This window comes from Diceros bicornis, chromosome 12, assembly GCF_020826845.1.
Source record: "Diceros bicornis minor isolate mBicDic1 chromosome 12, mDicBic1.mat.cur, whole genome shotgun sequence".
Taxonomy (NCBI): Eukaryota; Metazoa; Chordata; class Mammalia; order Perissodactyla; family Rhinocerotidae; genus Diceros; species Diceros bicornis.
In genome coordinates this window covers 5,129,198-5,144,758 of record NC_080751.1, presented here as the reverse complement: position 1 = coordinate 5,144,758, position 15,561 = coordinate 5,129,198, and the positions used below count along the sequence as shown (strand labels likewise).

General features: G+C 39.1%; 1 protein-coding gene across 1 annotated transcript in view; it reads left to right on the top strand.

Annotated features, from left to right (window-relative positions):
* DNAH6 (dynein axonemal heavy chain 6) overlaps positions 1-15,561 on the top strand; it is a 261,696-nt gene that overhangs the window by 199,693 nt on the left and 46,442 nt on the right. Inside the window, exons 61-63 of the mRNA XM_058550814.1 lie at positions 3,270-3,503; positions 5,970-6,105; positions 10,083-10,252. Coding sequence (XP_058406797.1) covers positions 3,270-3,503; positions 5,970-6,105; positions 10,083-10,252 — 540 coding nt within the window. The remainder of the gene's footprint in view (positions 1-3,269; positions 3,504-5,969; positions 6,106-10,082; positions 10,253-15,561) is intronic.

Genomic DNA, 15,561 nt, shown 5'->3' with positions numbered 1-15,561 from the left:
AAATTCAATGTCACAAAACTTTGGCAAGCTATGTCAATTTGCCTGAAGATGTCCAAGGGAGGCAGAGTTTGTACCACTCATTACACAGCAAAACTGACCAAGCATCCCCAGTGGTCCCCTCTGTTCGCCTCCAGAGCTTCTCTCAGCTACCAGTGGCCTCCTCCTCTCAGCCCCCCACACACACAGCCATGCTGGCTCAGTTTTCCCATCTATCAGCTCCTAGGCCCCTCTTGTCTATACTGTTCCCTTTTCTGTGCAGAGCAGTTTAGCTCACTCTCGCTTCTCTAATCATCTGTGTTCACACCCATAACACAACTCAACAGACAAAGGCCTCTCCATATGCACCACTCACAGTAGAAAACAGTAGAGAATTGTAAATATATCCTCTTTCCCTGCAACACACCATTATTTCCTGGTATAGGCCCCTATACCATTAGTCAGTGCTGGCTTTCACACTGGAAGCCAGGCCAGCCTAGGCCTAGCGTTTTCAAAACACTGCTCCACATACATGGGGTCCTAAATGGATTTTCACAGATATTGCGCATAAAACACAGTTCACACTCCAAAGCAACATCCACCCTGTCCCTGTTCCATCTCTCGAGCCACATTTCCCACTGTTCCTCGGCATCAGCCAAATTGATCCATTCACATTCCCGAGATTCACTGGATACTTTTATGTTTATGACACTCCCTCTGTTTTTAGAATGCCCTCTCTCCCAGCTTAAATGCCACCTTCTCCAGTGAAGCCTGTTCTTGGGGCTAAAGTCATCTGGAGGCTCGGCTGGGCTGGATGTCCGAAATGGCTCACCTGCATGGCTGGGCTGTCAGCAGTGGCCTAAAGTGGCCTCTCCATGCAGCTTGGGCTTCTCACAACATGGCAGCTGGGTTCCAAGAGAGCACCGCCCAAAAGCAGATGTTCTAAAAAACTAAGATGGAAGCTGCAAGGCTTCTTCTGATCTAGCCTTGGATGTTATGCATCATCACTTCTGCTGTGGCCTCTTAGTCACTCGAGTCACTAAAGCTAGCCGAGATTCGAGAGGAGGGGATTTAGACTCCACTTCCCAATGAGAGGAGTAGCAAACAATTTGCAGCAGTCTTTTATCCAACCCATTCTGTATGCCTCATATGGCACTTACACCACATTGCCATGGGTGCTGGCTTTCCTCTCCTGCTGGAGTCTGACCTCCTAGAAGGCAGGAATAAAGCCTCACCCATCCCTGTTTCCTCCCAGGGTGCTTAGCACCACATAACTCTTCATGAGTGTTTCATGAATGAAGAAACCGTTTCCATCCCTTCATAAAAAAGCTGTTGAAATATTTAGACAATTTTTATGACACTAGACCAAGCATGGTTTTTCTTCTCGAGGTCTTATTTAGTACTTTGATGTAGTTAGGGGCCCAGTAGCAACAGGTGCTGCAGGAGAGAGTGGAAATGAAGAACTGGGAGAAACGAGAAGCATGTTGTTCAGATGCACCTGGGCTCTCTTCCAACAAGGTGTGCATTTGCTTTAGCGGCCTTTAAAAGCCATTTGTCCTGGGGTCAAATCTCAGTTCCTAAAGGCAGGGTTTGCCATTCTCATGTCTCTGCTCCCTTCCTTTAGTTGGCAGTTATTAAACCAAGCAAGGTAGGGATTAGCAAATCCTTTAATTCCACCTAAATGACTTTGATGACACTTTTCTCATCCTGGGTGTTTTGGAATTTGTGCTTTTCAAGGTTTTAAAATCTCCTTCAAGAAATAAAAATAAAGATGCTCTGAAAATATCTTGGGCTGACAGAAAAAGGGATATAGGATGAATCATCAAAACACTGGAGTTTTACTGTTTGGAAGGGAAACTAGAAACCCAAAACATATTTGAGGTGACAGCCCTGGCCAGGACATCCTCTGCCAAACCCATCCATAATTCTATTCACACTGACACTATTTAAGGTGTATCAAGATTCTCCATGTTTTATGTTGGCACCAAACTTATCACATTTCACTGGACTTTAACCTCTCTGCTTCTTGTCAGGATGGTAAAGAAAGCTCAATCCTCTTTGCTTCTGAGTGTGTTAAGTAACAACTCCATGACCCTTTGTCAACGAAACTTCGGGGAGAATTAACAAGGGTTTTCTCAATTGTCTAAAATAAGTGTATGCTTCCTCCAAGCCCTTTGACTGTTGGGGAATGGAGGCCTATCTTTCGGTGAGGAGACTGACACAATCACGCTCTTTTCCCTTGGTGCTCCATCCTGTTAGCAGGAGGGGTGGGGACAGGGAGGCCTCATAACAGCAGTGCAGTGTTTTTTGGGAGGAATGGAGTACACTTCTTGGCCCTGATCTGCCTTGGTCCTCAGCTGCCTTCCAGCTGCCAGTCTGTTTTGATCAGTCTGATCTCCCCATGAACAATAAACCTTGATTCCTCTCAAGGTGGCCCAGGGATTGGGCAGGCCTGGCCTTACCTCGCACCTTTGCCCCTTGTGCTATAGATCCTCTGAGACTGAAGCCACATGCCCCTCCACACATGATCCCTCGTGAGACCCCCAGTCTCTGCTGCAAGATCCCCTTGCCCCATGACTTGCAGGCAGGCCCACGAGTTCAGGCTCTGCTCAGCTTCCTCACACAGCTTGGGGCTCTTGGGAATTTTTCAATTTTCCTCTCATGCTACTTGGAAGTTGCAGGAAATGGGTAGGGCTGCCTCTGGCCCTCTCCTGCCTAAGCCCTCGATGCCACCATCTCTGCTGCCTTGCCATTGTCCTTGTAATGTGGGGCACCTCCAGGGCACGGGGCCTGCTCTTAAAATTTCCAGGTAGGAGTCTGGGCAGAAATCTCCTTTAAAATTAGTTCCTCTTAAATTTCAAAGGAAATTCTAACACATTCTTCCCACACCCTAAGAATTATCTTGAGGAAGGGCCAAGAAGAACCCATGACCTTACCTTGCCGTTACATCTCTCACCCCAAAGTGATTATCAAATCTGAGTTGAGGATATGAAAAAACTGGTTCTGCTAGCTCACCTCCATTTTCCAACATTTTCTGTCTCACATCAAGATGATGCCTTTTGAATGTTGTCAAGAGTTTGGCATTGGTCCATTTCTAGAAAAAGAGGAGTGCAGAAAATAAATATCACATATGAATTTGGGATGAATTCTGGACATTTTCATAATACAGTATTCACCTCCTGTGCTGCTATTTACTCACTGAATATGGGGAGGAGTGGGGAGCAGAGATTGTTCTTTTTTCCCACAGAAATTGAATTAAATCAGAGACACTGACAGAGCTCTCTTTCATACAGTTGTTCAATACAACAATTGAAACTTCTGTAAGGACAGATGATCTACAGCAGCGCATGGAAACACTACTGGAACAAACTCTCCTGACTGCTTATGTCAACATTTCGAGAGGACTGTTTGAGCAACATAAACTCATCTACAGCTTTATGCTCTGTGTTGAGATCATGCGTCAGCAAGGAAACTTAACTGATGCCGAATGGAATTTCTTTCTCCGAGGTTCTGCAGGGTTAGAAAAGGTACCCATTTCAAGTTTAGATTGTAAATGTTATTCTAGATAGAGCCCACAAGTACCTACCAATGCTCCACAGTGGCTGAAGGTTATACCTCTGGCTGTGCCTCCCAGTGGGGAGGGCCCTGGGGGTCAAGAGGCCCAGGCTACAGCTTCACTCTGTCTCCAGGAGCTGTGTAATGTTGCTAACATTTGACCTCTTTATGCAGCGGTGACCTCACCTATACAAAAGTGATGTTGGGAGTAACCAGTGAGCTAATAGATGTGAATATATTTTGACAAGTTGACCATCTTACAAATATGAAGAATTAAAATCCAGTAAAAGTGGTAATTCACAGACTTGGCAATGCTGTTTGTGAAATCCTGACCCTCTCTTGCCTGGACACATCTTTCATTATATAGCACGAGAAGTAATATAACTTGATTGTTGCCTTCTGTAATACTGTAATACAAGTTCTGCTACAGTTTCCTTCTTCAAGTTCATCATTAGTCTTACTCCAGCCCCTTAAACTGGCCTAACTTACTCACATACCACAAACCTGGTGGCACACAGAAGTGAGCCAGAGTCCCCCCAACTCTTGCCTGCAATTACATCTCAGCCCCACTCTAAACTCTTGGCTCTGTCCTGCCAATCTTGAGCCTCACCCTTGGCCCTGCAGACATGACACCTGCACCTGTTTGCCGGTATTTGAGCCTCAGTGTATCACTGGGAGGTTGGACAACATGCTTTTATTTGACTCTCAGACATCATTATTCTTCAGGGAAATGCAAATTAAAACCATAGGGAGGTACCATTCACATCCACTAGAATGGCTAGAATCAGAAAGACAGATAATAACAAGTGTTGGTGAGGATGTGGAGAAATCAGAACCCTCATTCACTGCTGGCTAGAATGAAAAATGGTGCAGCTGCTTTGGAAAACAGTCTGGCAGCTCCTCAAACAATTAAACATAGAATTACCATATGATCCAGCAATTCCACTCCTAGCTATATTTCAAAGAGAAATGAAAACATATGTCCACACAAAAACTTGGACATGAATATTCACAGCAGCATTATTCATAATAGGCAAAAAGGTTGAAACAATCCAAATGTCCATCAACTAGTGTGTAGACAAATGAAATGTAGTATATCCATACAATGGAATAGTACTCAACCATAAAGAGGAATGAAGTACTGAAACATACCACAACATGAATAAACCTTGAAAACATTAAGCTAAGTCAAAGAAGTAAGTCACAAAAAACTACATACTATAAAATTTAATTTATATGAAGTGTCCAGAATAGGAAAATCTAGAAAGCACTTCATTAGTTGCTTAGTGTTGGGGAGCATGGGTGGATAGGAGGGTAATAGCTAAAGGGTACATGGGGCTTTTTTGTTTCTTTGTTTTTCTTTTGCTGAGGAAGATTCGCCCTGAGCTAACATGTGTTGCCAATCTTCCTCTTTTTTTTTTTTTTTTTTTTTGCTTGAGGAAGATTAACTCTGAGCTAACATCTGTGCCAATCTTCCTCTATTTTGTATGTGGGTCACTGCCACAGCATGGCTGACGAATGGTGTAGGTCTGCACCCAGGATCTGTACCCACGAACCAGGGCCGCCAAAGAGGAGCATGCCAAACTTAACCACCACGCCACAGGACCAGCCCCCATGCGGTTTTTTTGAGGAGATAAAATGTTCTAAAATTGACTGTGGTGATGGTTGCACATATCTGTGAATTTACCAAAATACATTGGATTGTATGCTTTGAATGGATTGCATGTTTTCATTCCTCTTTGATATTCAAATTTCATGTCAATAAAGCTGTTGAAAAATGTAGTCTAGAACCTCAGGCATTCATGAAAATATTCATGAAATTTTCAAAGAAGTAGTTTCAGTCTACAATCACAGCTGTTTCTCTGTCTCTTTTAAAACTGTTTACCCACATGTAAGTGCTTTGTGGAATATTGCCAGATGGCAAAATACTTTCTCAGAAATTTCTAGGAATATATAAACTGATTAGACATACACTCAGCCCAGCTGGAATGAGATGCCGTGTGTCTTGCTACTGATATCGTTCTGCTACTCAGCTTTCCCATCTCCTAGAGGTGAGAACATCTAGGAATCTGATTTGGAGACTAGTTCTCTAGAAAAAAATCATTAACCGTAAGAATATTTGGGGAGTAGAGTAGACTGATGTGGTGTGGAGAACAGGCTGGAAGTAGACTTAGATCTAATTTTAACCCTTCACCGGATCAACTGCTTCCTGTAAATGTCAAGTTGAAATGCTTTCATTAGCTGCACTTCTATGCAGAGGTCTACAGGTAGAAGCAATTCAACACCATTTCTATTTCACCATGTCTTATTACTTGTCCTAGGTAAGCGGTTACTTTTAACATGGTATAAGAGTTTGATTTTTCACTTAGACAAGGTGAAAGCGTATTTTGTGGTTATCCTTGTGAATTATTATTCATTTTCTTCCCGTCTTCTAACAGGAACGCCCGCCTAAGCCTGAAGTTCCCTGGCTGCTTACTGCCACATGGTTCGCATGCTGTGACTTAGAAGAAGCATTTCTAGTTTTTAAAGGACTTACAAAATATATACTGTTACATCCTATTTCCATACGCTTAGGTAATATGTCAAAAAGGATCAGCTATAGGGGGTGTAAGCATCTCATGAATCTTAACTTGGATGTCTCCTTTAACCTCTTCTGCAATATCAGTATTTTTCACTAGGAAATGTCTTCATTATTAAGAAATTGTGAATTATTTGTTTTCCCAATTTCTTGAGTTGAATACTTGGCCCGTGAATTTTCAATATTTCATGTTTATTATTATACCCATTTCAAGGGGATACATTTGCCTCTAAGTGCATCCCATAGGATTTTTTTAACTTTTTAATTGAAGCATAACTTACATTCAGAAAAGTGCACAAATAAAAATTGTACAACTTAATTAATTATCAAAAACTGACTATACTTGTGAGCCACCACCCCAATCAAGAACTAGAACAATACTAGCCTCCCAGAATCCCCTCATACTCCTTCACAGGATACTTGCCCTCTTCCCCAGAGGTAATGACTGCTCTGAATTATAACTTTCTATGTTGATTTTTCCCCACAGGTTTTAATATGTAACCTTTTCCATTCTAAAAGTACACTTTTTAGTTTGAAAGCATTTAGGATTTTTGGAGACTTTTTATTGTTTATAATGTAATTATATTATGAAAATTATATTCATGGTTTGCATGAAATTGATTCTTTGTAATTTATTTAGACTTCAGTTTATGTAAAATGTCCCATGTGTGTCATTTTTTGGATGCAAGACTCCATATGTGACCTTTAGCTCAAACTTATGTATATATTTTTTGGTCTGTTGTTTAACTTTTTTTTTGAGGTATAATTGACATACAACATTATATTAGTTTCAGGTGTACAACATAATGATTCAATATTTGTGTATATTGTGAATGATCACCACAATAAGTATAGTTAACATCCGTCACCATAGATAGAGAATTCTTTTTTCTTGTGATGAGAACTTTTAAGATATACTCTCTTAGCAACTTTCAAATATGCAATACTGTATATTAACGATATTTGTATCGTTAATGATAATTAAGTATTATTAACGATAGTTGCCAGGCTGTACATTACATCCCATGACTTATTTATTTTATAACTGGAAGTTTGTACCTTTTGACTCCCTTCACCCATTTTGCCCGCACCCCACCCTCCACCTCTGGTAACCACCAATCTGTTCCCTGTGTCTATGAGCTTAGTTTTTGGTTTCATTTTTTTTTTAGATTCCACATATAAGCGAGATCATACAGTATTTATTTTTCTCTATGTGACTTATTTCACTTGGCATAATGCCCTCAAGTTCCATGAAACTTATTGTGTTTATATTACTAATGGTTTTTATATTTATTCTGTCAGTTTCTAAGAAAGGCATATTAAGGTATACCACTATGGCAGTTTCTCTTTGTAATTCTGGAATTTTTCCTGTTATATCATGTGAAACTATGCTGTTAAATACAAATAGGTTTAGGATTATTGTCTTCCTAGTAAATTTTTCCCTTTTTTATTAAATAATATTCCTCTTTACTCTGAATAGTGCTTTTTTTCATTAAAATATATTTCTAATGTTAATATTTTTACAAGAGATTTATCTTGGTTAGTATTCCCCCTCTATATATTCTACACTCTTCATTTTCAGCTCTTTTGTGTCATCATCATGTTTTCGTGGTATCTTTAGTGGGATTTTGTTGTGGTTTTAAGCAGTGTGAGAGTCTCTCTTTTTTAACAGGCAAGTTTTAATCCAATTATATTTATTATGGTTATTGATCTATTTCAGTGGCTCTCAACTAAGGAAGATTTTGTCCCTCAGGGGACATTTGGCAATGTCTGAAGACATTTTTGGTTGCCACGGTTGGGGCATCTAGTAGCTAGAGACCAGGGATGTGGCTAAACATCCTACAATGCTCAGAACAACCCTCCACAACAAATAACCACTTGGTCCAAAATGTCAGTAGAGATGAGGCTAGGAAACCCTGATCTATTTAGACTTACTTCTATCATCTTATTTTCTGGGGATTTTTTTCTTTGCAGGTTTTTTCTCTGCTCCATTTTTTTTCTTCTTTCTTTCCTTCAGATATATTGTCCACATTCTTTTCATTTCCCTCTCTACTGATTTGAAGTTCTGTATTCTATTTCTATTTTTCAGTAATTCTATTATGAATGGTTATTTAACTGAGTAAACCTACTAAGTGTGGTAGTTTAAAGTCTATATGGATCAGAATTTCTGGGATCCTAATATGCTTGTTTGATTTCTAAATAAAGACTAGAAAAAATAAAATGCTGTTCAGTAAATGCATCAAATAGAAATTATGTTTGTATATCGTGGACCAGTTAAACAGGACAGCTAGAGGTAGAGGTAGAACTCAGAAGGAAAAACACTACAGGAGAAGCCTAGAGATGGACAGTTAGGGGCACACCCAAAGCAGAGAGGGCTAGATGGAGCCTCGTAGACACAGAGGCAAAGAAAAAGGGAAGATGGAGGCTGAAAGGAAAAGCAATTCTGGGAACAACTCATCATGTTTGGACAAAAGGCACCGTGTATTATCCCTGTCAATTGGGACTAAAATTTCAGCAATTTAAAACAACTTTCCTGCTTTCATTTGTTAAATTTCAAGGTTTATTCTGGAAGTCCTGCAGAATTGTGAAGGTTTGTACACGTGTGAGAGAATGGCTTGTGTTCTAAAAGTGAGCTTTAGATCTTTGCAGCTGAGGTTTAATAATTAATTCCAATCTCATTCTTACTTTCAGAAGCTTCCTAATTACCTTAATCTTTTGTCTTTGATGGTTTCTAAGTGCTTCATGCCCTTTAGTTGAGAGTTATCACTTAAAATATGCTGTCTTATCCAGTCTTATTAGCCAGAGCCCTAGTGATTATACAATAAACAATGAGATCCTCGAGAGAAAAGAACTCCTTTTGGAATAAATGGTTTTACTACCTGGTCCTCAGAATAATGCAACCACCTTTAACTAAAGAGCACTATGGAGTACTGTGCCCTGTGGTCTCATACCATATAATTGTCTATATCCCATAGAAATTAGAAGTCTTGCCGAGGTTCACACTACTCCAGGGCCGTGGTCTTAAATGTCACTATATTTCTAACTGTCACCAGCTCTTTGATTGCTATTATTAAGCCCTCAGAGGAGAGCCCTAGCAGACCAGCTGGAGAAAGTAGTTTTATAGCCTGAAATGCAAGCTAAGTATGTTCAACCCAATGAACCTGTTTCATCACTGTGTTGGCTCTCAGGCTTACAGCACACTGTGCACGCTGTGCCCACAGGAATCTCCATGCTAATTCTTACTCCATGTTATAACCGTTGTAGGGGCTAACTAGGATCCTAGCCCTCACGTGAGATGCAAGCCCATTTCTTATATTCCATGGGGGAGGTGGAGCAATGTATTTTGTTTGTTAGGGCATAAAGTTGTAAGTATGTCAATTTATTCCTATATTATTTATATTGTTCAAATTATATATGCCAGAATTTTCAATTTGCTTCATCTGTCTCAGGCTGATAATTGTGTGTTATATCTTACCACTATTATGTTTTTTTCTGCTTTTTCTTCTACCTCCAGCGTAATTGTCTGATGTATTTTTATGCTATTATCTGGCAAATATAGGTTCATTTTATTGTGTTTTCATTATGGGGTTTGAATTTTTATTAACATAAGTTCACCTACTTTGTCCCACTTAATTATGTTTGCCTTGAATTCTAATTTATCCAATGTTACTACTATCACTTCAACTTTCTTTTTGCGCACATTTGATTAATGTATCTCTATGCATCCGTTTATTTTTAACCTGTTATTATTTTTAGCTTTGCTTTTTGTAAGTGGTTTGCTGTTGAATTTGTTTTCTGATCCAATTTTAAATTCTTTACCTTTTAATTGGTTTGGGTAGGGGGAGATTAATATATTTACATTTGTGGTAAAATATGATAGTATATGTAGAGATTTCTTAATTACCAAATATATTATTTGATTTCAAAGTCAAAACAACTCTAACTAAAGCATCTTTTACAATTATGTTTCCAGGATCTTTTGAGACTTACATTAACCCACATGAGTGGAGCGTCTATTCTGAAATGAGGGAGGAAGAGCACTTCATGACACAGGAAAAGGAGGCCATAAGCCATGATTCTTGGCATCCAGAATTAAGTTCTTTCCATAAGCTACTTCTTATTAAATGTTGTAAAGAAGAAAAGGTAGGATATTTTTAAATTAAAAAACTTTAATTATAATTATTTATAATTTTATAAATGTTATAACTATTTCTATTGTTATAATGATATTATTATTTAATAATTATTTATACTAAAACTCACCAGCCAGTTATGAGTCATGAACTGATTAGATATATTTGTTTAGAGAGTAATAATGGCCAAGTTTGGAAGGTGGTTCTAAGAAACAGAGACTCTGTATTATTAATAGAACATAATGTTTTATACAGAAAGTGATGAAAGAAAAGGCTGGAGAGCCAACCAAGAACCTGATCATCCTAGTGGACCCCATTAGGGAACTTGTGTTCTCTGCTAGAGAGGACAGGGGTCTGCTGGAGGGTGTTAGCAGAGAATTGATGGGCCTTTCAGATCTTAGCAGCAGTAGGAAGAAGACATTTGAAGACAACAAAACCATCATCACCAAGACCGGTTTGAAGACTGCTGAAGTAATCTGTGTAAGAAATTATGGCCGCCTGAATTAGACAGAGGGAGTAGACTGAAGAGGTGGAGGAGGATGTGGAGATGAGGCAACTGGTGAGGCTCCCAGTTTCTGCTTGGGTGCCAAAGGGGATAGCTGTATTAACAACTAAGCACATGTGAAAGGAGAAACGTGTCAGAGAAAGATGTCACTGAGTCTGCAGTGCCTGCCAGCTATCACAGTGGGTAGCAGTCTGGAGACCAATTAATATGTGGGCGGGAAACTCTAAAGAGAAATATAGGTTAGCAACAGAGATTTGGGAATTATCAGCATTGAGTTGGAAAGTAAAACCATGGGAGTTGGTGGAATCATAGAAAAATAACATAATAGAATAAGAGGACAGGTGGGCAAAGGATGAAACTCTGAGAAGCACCAACTTTTAAAGGGAAGAAAGAAAGGATGAGGAGCTAATGAGAAGAAATATTCAGAGGGGCAAGAAGAACACCAGGAGAAAAAAGTGACATGGAAACGAAGGAGGTATAGAGTTTCAATACAGCAGAAGCTATTAACAGAATGAATGAAGCATTCATTCATTATATATATATATATATATATACAGATTTATATATATATATATATATATATATATATATATATATATATATATATACAGATTTAATCCCCAATTTCATCAATAATAAAGGAGTTGTATTATCTGCTGAGAATTTGAATGATGAGTTTCAGGAGGCACTAGAGAAAAATGGAAGTTGTTCCTATGAGAAATGAGAGAGAACTGGAAAAAGCCAAAGCATAGTTGGGAGATAATGATGCTGTGTTGTAGGATCTTCTGCCATCTCTGTGGGAACACAGAAGATAGGTTGTGGGGCTGACCTGAGTTGTGGGTGATTGCAGTAGAAGAATAGAGGGTGCAAGGCCATTAAGACTATGGGTAAAAGTAGTTCTGGAAAGAGGAAGAGATCTAACAAAGGGCTTATAGACTGGGAGGAAAGGAAAAACCTTGTTGAAAGTTTCTTTGGGAGCAGATGGAGTTGGACTAGAGGTAGCACAGCTAGAAGGATGGGAAAGGTTGTGATCAAAGTTGAGTTAAAATTTTTAATGAATAGTTCCAAGTGATGACAATGTCCTGGGGGTGGCCATGGGTGTGGGTGACTGAGGAAGAGATGAGATGATGTGCACTGGAGTTAGAGATCAAGGAACTGTGAGGTTAGGATGTTGATGGCCACATGGACCCTGCACCTGGGTTGTATCACCTCAGATGGTGGCAAGACAAGGCCTGAGACACAGTTTATAAATCACTGGAACAGACGTGTAATGAAGAGGCCAGGTGGAAAGTCTTCACTGAATATGGGACAGTGGCTATCTGGTTGGATGCTGACAAAAATGAAAGGATGACTAAATGACAAGAGCCCCAAAGAAGAAGGAATTTTAAATATTAAGACATGGAGTCTAGAAAATTCTAGACTATGAGAAATTTTACAAGACATACAATCTGGTTTCTTCAAAAGAACACATTTTGGTTTTTTTGTTTTGCAAGAGGGAAGAGGAGATGAAGGATGAAACTTAGAGATTAGAAGAGACTTAGATGAATCAATCAATCTCTATATATAAGCTTTCTTTAGATCCTGATTTAAACATACTGTATTGAAACACACACATAGAGGCATTTATAATTTAATTAGGGAAAGGTGAACACTGACTAGATATTTGATGATATTAAGGAATTATTGTTCATTTTTTAGATATGATTATGGTACTGTGGTTATATGTTTTCTAAAGAGCCTTTATCTTGTAGAGACGTGCTGAAATACTTAAGGATGCGAAAATATGACACATGAGATTTGCTTCAAAATAATCCTAAGGAGTGGGGAGTGGGTAGGTGTATCAATGAAACAAGATTGGCCTTGTCTTGATAAATGTTGAAGCTGGTGAAACATTGGATTCATTATTCTCCAATTTTACATGTGCTTGAAATTTCCATAATAAAAAATGTTTTTACTCCCATCACATCCTTGAACACCAGGACTCTCTTGCAACATGTCTCCAAATGTGATCAAAGCTACAAATGATGGACAGAGTCATACCAAATTCACAGAGGACTAATTGAAAATTCTTATCAATGCATTCGACCAAAAACCTTACCTGTGTTAAACTACCAAACAAAACTTCCTTTACAAATCAACACCGAGAGGTCTAGAATCTAGATTAGGTTTCAGAAATGAAGAGTTAGATATGCATTCCTGAGAAGATAGGGACCTGAATCAGTCAAGACCACCAACAAAATCACCCTGAAGAGAAGACTGAAGTATGACAATGTTAAGTCGTGCCAGCTACACCTCCTCCCAATTACATACATTCATCACGGTGTTTAGGAACAACTCTTACCCTGGTATTGATTCCAGAGAATGACTTGCTAAGGAAATTGGGGTTCCAGAGTAAAGAATCCAAGTTCCAAAGATCTAGATTCCCTGCCCAGAGAAAAAGAGAACCTGAGGAAGCTTTAGAACAAAGACAAGACCAGATACAAGACCTCTGTGATGAGAGAGTTCATGGTAACCAGCCTGTTGTTCCCAGGTCTGTTAACAAGAAGAGCCTGTTGGGTGTCCAGTGCTTCTACATGGTAGTCAACTGCTCCTATGGGAGAAAGAGGATGTTCCAACACAGCGGCTTGTGTGAGATACTGCAATCCTGCACGAAAATTCAGCCTCCTTCAGACAGAGCATGTTTGGACTGAAAGATGAAACCTCATTTCAAAAAACTCTTAAGTAAATCAGGTGGCAGACTCATTAGAACTGCACGAGGAAGTAGAATGCCTGTCATTCTGACAATTCTTTCTTTGGCATCAATATTATCAACACTTCTCAGGACAAGGTTGTTAGAAATTTGAACTAGAAAGAGAAAGAAGAAATTATCATGTAGTTCAGAATCATCTGGAGGGCTTGGTAAAGCGCAGATTCCTGGGGCCCCTCTCCCAGAGTTTCTGATTCAGTAGGTCTGGGCTAGGGGCTAAAAATCTGAATTTCTAACAACTTCTCAGATGACGATGCTGCTGCTGATCCTGAGCTCACACTTTGTGAACCACTGATTTAATGTGATTAAACATATATAAGGAGAACTGTTCAGTTAGCAGTTCTCAGCAGTTCAGCAGAGAACTGCTTTATTCTCAAAGCAGTCAGAGAGACAAGGACATCAGACCATGTTCATGACCTGCAGCATCATTGGTTCCCAAGGCTAAATCCACTGGGAACCCTAACCTTGACAGTTCTGGAGTTTCAATCTAGGCTTCCTCCACCTCAGGAAGCTGGCAGTTTCTTTGAGAGCCAGGTTTTCTCTCTGTTGAAAAACCAGTGTTACCAGAGTTACCCAGGATGAAATCTTCTACTCAGAGCAACAATTGCAAGGCTTTTTCAATTTGGGAAACACCAGTTATATGAATGCAATTTTAAGCCTCTGCTGTCAATTCCCATGTGCCGATTATTTATTTCAGCAAGATATCCCATGGAAGAAAATTCCCCATAATATTCTCATTGAATGCTTAGCACAAATGCTTGCTAAGAAAGATCCCTGTGACACAGAGACTAAGCAAGAGTTACTCGGAAATGTTAAAAATGCCACTTTAGCTGTCATGGACATATTCTCTGATCATGTATGGAAAAGACCCTCAACAGGTTTTCTTAACAGTTTTATTGAGGTATAATTCACTTATCATACAATTCACCCATTTAAGGTGTTCATTTCAATGGCTTTTAGTATTTTCACAGAGTTGTGCAATTTTATAAAATTTGCATTATCCAAAAAAGAAACTCCACACCCAGAGCCATCACCCTCCAAAGCTCCTATCAGCGCCAGCTCCAGGCAACCACTAATGTACTTTCTGTCTCTATGGATTTGCCTATTCTGGTCATTTCATATAAATGGAATCATACAATATGTGGTCTTGTGTGTATGTTCTTTCATTTAGCCTAATGATTTCAAGGCTCATCCATGTTGTATCAAGTATTGGTACTGCATTCCTTTCTATTACTGAATAATATTCTGTTGTTATGGGTATACCATATTTTGTTTATTCATGAGTTGATGGACATTTGGGTTGTGTCCACTTTTTGGCTATAATGAATGACGCTGCCATAAACATTTGTGTACAAGTATTTGTGTGGACATATGTTTTCATTTCTTTTCAGTATATACCTAGGAGTGAAATAGCTGGGTCATATAGTAACTCTATATTTAACCATTTAAGAAACTGCACCATTTTACATTCCCACCAGCAGTGTATGAGGGTTCCAGTTTCTCCACATCCCTGCCAACAATTTTCATTACCTGTCTTTTTCATAATAGCCATCCTAGTGGGTGTGAGGTGGTATCTCACTGTGGTTTTGATTTGCATTTCCCTAATGGCTAATGATGGTGAGCATCTTTTCTTGTGCTTATTGGCTATTTGTAGAACTGTCTATTCAGATCCTTTACCATTTTTTAATTGGGTTGTCTTTTTATTATGGAGTTGAAAGAGTTCTTTATATATTCTAGATACAAGTCTTTTGGAAAAAAATGTTCTCCCATTCTATGGTTGTCTTTTCACTTTCTTGATGGTGTCCTTTGAAGCACAAAAGTTTTTTTAAGTTTGATGATGTCTAGTTTATTTTTTCTTCTGTTGCTCATGCTTTTGGTGTCACATCTAAGAAGCCATTGCCAATCCAAGGTCATGAAGATTTACTCCTATTTTTTTTCTAAGAGTTATAAAGTTTTATCTTACATTTAGATCTTTGATCCATTTTGAGTTAATTTTTTATGTAGCATTAGGTAAGGGGCCAACTTGATTCTTTTGCATGTGGATATTCTGTTGTCCCAGCACCATTTG